The sequence below is a fragment of the Vigna radiata genome, chromosome 10, assembly GCF_000741045.1.
Source record: "Vigna radiata var. radiata cultivar VC1973A chromosome 10, Vradiata_ver6, whole genome shotgun sequence".
Taxonomy (NCBI): Eukaryota; Viridiplantae; Streptophyta; class Magnoliopsida; order Fabales; family Fabaceae; genus Vigna; species Vigna radiata.
Window position 1 is genome coordinate 7,723,775 of NC_028360.1, and position 5,490 is coordinate 7,729,264.

Genomic DNA, 5,490 nt, shown 5'->3' on the forward strand with positions numbered 1-5,490 from the left:
TAAACAAATTATTCTCTTCTTATTAACTCAGATGCACTTTACGTCCTAGTTATTGATAATTCTATCTGTAAAAAAAAAAAAAAACTCAAAGATAGAAGATGAAATAAATTAAAAAAAGTTTATAATAATTGTTATAGGAATGATCTTTACAAATAGTTAGATGATATGTTGCCTAACTATATTTTGATCGGTCCAATATTTCTATTTAATAATTTTTTATATTATGTAGAAGGTTGGATAAAAAAAATTATTGTCTCGCATTTTTTTAAATTAAGAAATTTTTAAATTTAGCCAGAGAAAAGATATTGAAATTACAAATGAATATAAAAACATTATTAATCAATAAACTATTTAAGTACTACAAAATATAATCAATTAAAAATAGTTAATGTTTAAATAATATGTACGAATTTTTTAAATATTTATAAGCATTTTAAATTTTAAAAATAATAATTAAAAAGGTAAATTTGAGAAAACAAAATATAAATGTAAATATATATATATATATATATATATATATATATATATAATATATATATATATATATATATATATATATATATATATATATATAGTTATAAATATAATTATAAATAAAATAATTTTTAATTATAAGTAATATTATGTAAATAATTTTTTTCTTATGAATAATTATTTAAATAAAAGAATAAATAATTCTTTTATAATGAATAGTTTGAGAAAAATAATTACTAAAATGATAAAACTGAAAAATATATTTTTATTGTGAATAATTATTTAAATTTAAAACATAATAATTAAGAGAAAAAAATTGGAAAAATAAGAAACACATTAAAGAGGTGTATATATATACTTATAAATATATAATTATAAATTATATCTTTCTTAAAATTTTATTATAAAATTTTTGTATAGTTAATTTTTATTTGTTTTATAAATTTTTTATTATATGGTTACTTTAACTTAAAAAATTAATTAAATTTTAAAAAATGATTAAATAAAATAATAGTTCAAATTTAAAAAATATTTAAAATATAAAGTTGATAAAATATTTAATTAATTTAAAAAAATAGTTAATAAAAAGATAAGATTGAAAGGAAAAAAAATTATATTTATAGCTAAAAAATTTGACCACGGTCAACTTTTTCTTTTCTAATAATAATAATTAAATAAAGATGTGGATGAAGTTTGAGGTCTCTTGTGAATTAGTAGCAATTTGGTTTCTCTTCCCTCTATCTTCTTCTTCCTCTGTTACATTAGGGTTTCCTCTTCTCAGACGGAGCTTCCAATTGAAACACTATTTGGCAATCCCTCCATACTTTCTCGTTCGATCAATTTATTAATTTGAAAGAAATCGGCGTCCCGCGTGGTAAGTTACCAATTTTTGTTCCTTTATATGATATCAACGTAAAGGTTCAATTTTGATCGTCTTTTTGGCCACCCTTTATAATTTTGTGGTTGGTTTGTTGTGCTGTAAATTCTCCCGTTGAATTTCAGTAGAAGCTGTTGGTTATAAAAAACAAGGCAGTTTTCTTTGGAACATGGTTTTGTATTTGTGTTTGTATTGAGATGTGTGATATTTTCTTTAATTATGTTGGAGGGTGTTGTGTATGCAGAAAATCGAATTTTAGAAGTTCTGGAAATAGGTCTAAGGGGTTTGGTAATTGTGTCATGGGATAAGAGTTTCAAATACGTTGAAGGCATTAGAGTTTGAATTGTGAAATGGGGTTTTAATTTGGATGCTCTAACAATGTAAAGAAATGTTTATTACCATCTATCAATATTTGCTTTGTCCTTTAATGAGTTTGGTGAATGGCAAGTTGACTATATTTCTAGATGTCAGACTTATTTAATTATTTTGCAGTGATTCATATTCTTGGACAGTGGTGTAAAATGTTTGTATGTTGACTAAGCATTTGCACTAGATTCTTAGGATGTATGGCATTGTGAATAAGAACTTGAGACTGGTGTAAAGCAACTTTTATTCCAATTATTCAACAATGAATGTATTCTACTTAAGAAATTTCTGATTTCCTTTTGCTAATGATCTTTGCTGTTTGTGTTTACCCTCTTATGAAAGTTATCACATTAAACAAGATGGATAAGAAGTGACGGAGAATTTTTTTAAATTAACGAAGCTGAAGTTTGAAGAGTAGAAAATGATGACAAATTGATTTCTTTCTTATTTGCATTGGACAATTGAATCTGCTAGCAATCTAATCATCACTTAACTATAAAGTTGTATAAATGGAGCTCATCTGCAACCCTCTGTCCATGATAACTTCAAACTGACCCTGCAATGTGGAGAGCCTTCTGCCGTACCGTCACCCTAAACATTTTTTTCATTAAAAAAGAAAACTATAATAATCTATGCTGATTTCCAGTCTTGACTCTTTTCTTGGTTGTGTTTTGATCTTTTATTATCATCTTGGAAGTTTGTTGGAGAATTTCTCCGTCTTTTGATATTGTTTACTGATATTATCTTCTATTTTCTTCAGTTATACATATAACATTTTGTTTTTCTGAAGTCAAATTTTGTTTTCATGTCAGCTCTCTTCCTGCCTGGTTATCAATGTTGGCTACTAGTGCTGTTACCTCTTTGCCCGTATTACCACCAGGTAATGACAATATATGACTTTTGTTGCATTTCAATTTAAACTTGTGTTTAGGATAAGTGTTGAGGAAATTACAGTTTCTCATCACTTTATTTTGTATCTGTTTCACAATTCCTGCACATAGAAGTCCTTGGAGCGATATTTGATGATGAATATGTTCTATCCTATTTTACATGCATGAGGCCTTGTATACTTTATAGGAATGTGAGATCTTGCCAACAAAAGTTCTTAGGCTCTGGTGGTGTGACCAGAGGTCTGGATTGAGCAACCTGCAAACAAATTTGATGCATGTTTCACTGCATTGTTGGTAGCTTTATGATCCAAGCATTAACGTATCCATATTTGAAATCTGAAATTTTCAACGTATCCACTTTCATGTAAAAATTTCATCTAATTTCTTGATTACACAATGGATTGGATTCAGTGTGAGGTGAAGATTTAGTATAGGCTGTATTGTCTGCAATTGTGTAAAATGAACTGCTTTCATATACATTTGTTCTCTCTATTTGTATGGGCTACAGTGATTAATGCAACCCTTTGCAATCCCTAATTGAATTCCATTTCTAACAGTGATTGTATTTTTGCTAACAGTGAGAAGAGGTGGCCACCACAATGAGCAGAGTGTCAGTACCTCATTGAGCTTACCAAGACTATCATGGACAACTAATAATTCAATATCTCCTAGTTGTGCACAGTTTCCATTTGGTACAAGAGCTCGCTCTCCTCAAATAGCAACTATAATATGTTCTGCAGCTTTGGTAATGTTCTTTACTTTCTAAAGTTCATCTTTGATTCTTTTGACACCTTCCAGAATGCTAAGTCCCCTAACTTTGATATTTTTTCACATAGAACTTGGTTTTGTTCAGACCTACTAGGCATATAAAGTCTAACCAGTTGGGGAAAACTTCATTTGAGGCAACTTCTTTAATGGCCACTTGGGACACTTTGGGAACATGGAAAATGACTTTTAAAAGTCACTTTGTATATTGATTTTCATTTGTATTGTGGCATTCTACTTTAAGGCATTAAATATCATACATCAATGTGCATCCAAGGGTTACATGCTTTTATGTGTTATCTGTCTTCTGTCTGAAAATATCTATGCTTAACCATTTCTGTACTTTTAGTCCCTTACCCTGCAGACATTCATTCTATTATTTCCCCATTTTTATCCTAAGAATGTTTAAAACAATTTACATGTGCTGAGATTTTATTTTTGGACACACGCATAATTATAATAAAAAAAAAATATTTGATAGATCATCCATTTACTAGCATCCTCTGATATGTGCAGAATGCAAGATGTGGTGCAGAGCAAACCCAAACTGTTACTCGAGAGGCTCCTACAATTACTCACATTCCTGGTAATTGCTGAGACCATCATTACTGGTTTTTTGTTTTTTGAGTCCTTTTAGTCAGGGCATATCCCTTCTTGTTTTGCAATTTTTTGTCTATTTTTAACTGATAATTAAGGACCTGTTTAGAGGAAATTTCTTCATAAGCACTTCCGGGAGAGAGAGAAAAGTTTAGCTTCTTCAAAGCTAAAATAATCTTATATGTGAGTTATAAGTCAGATTTTGGAAAAGCTTACCTGAAATGGCTTCTACAAACTAACTCATTATAAACTAATTTTAGTTTATGGAGAAACTAATCCGACTTTTCCTTTTTACTTTTCTCTCTAGAAGTGTTTATGGTGAAGTTTCTCCAACAAGCCTTTAATTGCCCCTTCTAAAAGATGTACCATGCTTCCTAACATGGAAAATTGAGCAGAAGTCCTTTAAAATAAAGTTAACTCCGTTGTAATTTGTGCTACTTGTTATCTGTTACGTGTAGACTCTTATTCCCAAGCATGTTCTAGATTGCCCATCATGGTTTAATTCAATTTTCAGGAAAGGAGAAGTCACCACAGCTTGACGATGGAGGTACTGGATTTCCACCTCGTGATGATGATGATGGTGGTGGTGGAGGCGGCGGAGGTGGAGGCAACTGGTCTGGTGGATTCTTCTTTTTTGGGTTTCTTGCTTTTCTTGGTTTCTTAAAGGATAAGGAAACTGAAGACACATACGGGGATGACCGAAGAAGGTGAAGAAGAATAGGTCACCACAAATGCATGCTTAACTTGAAGTATTCTTTAATTTCCTCTGTCATATATGCCTACCATAATAGGTTGCATTGGTCAATTGAGGTTCTGGGCTTGCGTGAGATGATGTAATGCGCAGAATTTTGTAATTCCACTTGAAACTTTAGTATGTGAGGAAATGTAATAATAATTAGTATCAAATTACATCAGTATCTGATTAGCCTTGGCTTTACTGTAGTAGCTTCAGTTTTTTAACCTAAATGGAGTTTTTCATCCCTTGTCTTACACAACAATGGAATCATGGAACACAATAATATAAGCTTTTCTACCCTTGTCTATCTGTTTTGGAAATCAACTCCATCTTAAGCATTTCATTGTATCAAATATAACTGCAATAATGCTAATTCATTCTAAATTGTGTCCCTTTACAAACCTGAAAATAGAGTTAATGGACACCGGTGAAAGATTCACGCAAGTAATTGTAAATCCACGCATACACATACTCTTTTCTCTTGCATTTTTTATTTTTGAGTGAATATCCTTTTTCATATAGTAAAGCTTTATACGGTTTTCCTGAAGAAGAAAAGTTAGTGGATCTTAATTGTGTAACATCCCGTATAGTATAGTATGGACTGCCTCATAATGCACAACAAATAAATATGAAACATGCAGATTATTAATAGAGTTATCTCGTATAATAACCATACTAACATATAAAATGTACAAAACTACATAAAGGATTATATAAATTTTTCAAAAGATAAACAATTACTAAAGAAATATTTAACTAAATCCCAAAAGATCACTTGACAGCAT

At 29.9% G+C, this 5,490-nt stretch overlaps 1 protein-coding gene across 1 annotated transcript; it reads left to right on the plus strand.

The window, feature by feature from the left end:
• Positions 1 to 1,165: 1,165 nt before the first annotated feature.
• Positions 1,166 to 5,002, plus strand: LOC106775094. The gene is made up of 5 exons (XM_014662138.2): positions 1,166 to 1,348; positions 2,530 to 2,597; positions 3,186 to 3,352; positions 3,889 to 3,958; positions 4,484 to 5,002. The coding sequence occupies exons 2-5, from the start codon at positions 2,552 to 2,554 to the stop codon at positions 4,678 to 4,680; spliced, it is 480 nt and encodes a 159-aa protein (XP_014517624.1). The 5' UTR covers positions 1,166 to 1,348; positions 2,530 to 2,551; the 3' UTR covers positions 4,681 to 5,002.
• Positions 5,003 to 5,490: the final 488 nt, after the last annotated feature.

Coding starts and splice junctions, on each gene's coding strand:
- LOC106775094 (XM_014662138.2), top strand. CDS start 2,552: ATGTTGGCTACTAGTGCTGTTACCTCTTTGCCCGTATTACCACCAG. Junction 2,598..3,185: donor TTTGCCCGTATTACCACCAG/GTAATGACAATA, acceptor TTTTGCTAACAG/TGAGAAGAGGTGGCCACCAC. Junction 3,959..4,483: donor TACAATTACTCACATTCCTG/GTAATTGCTGAG, acceptor TTCAATTTTCAG/GAAAGGAGAAGTCACCACAG.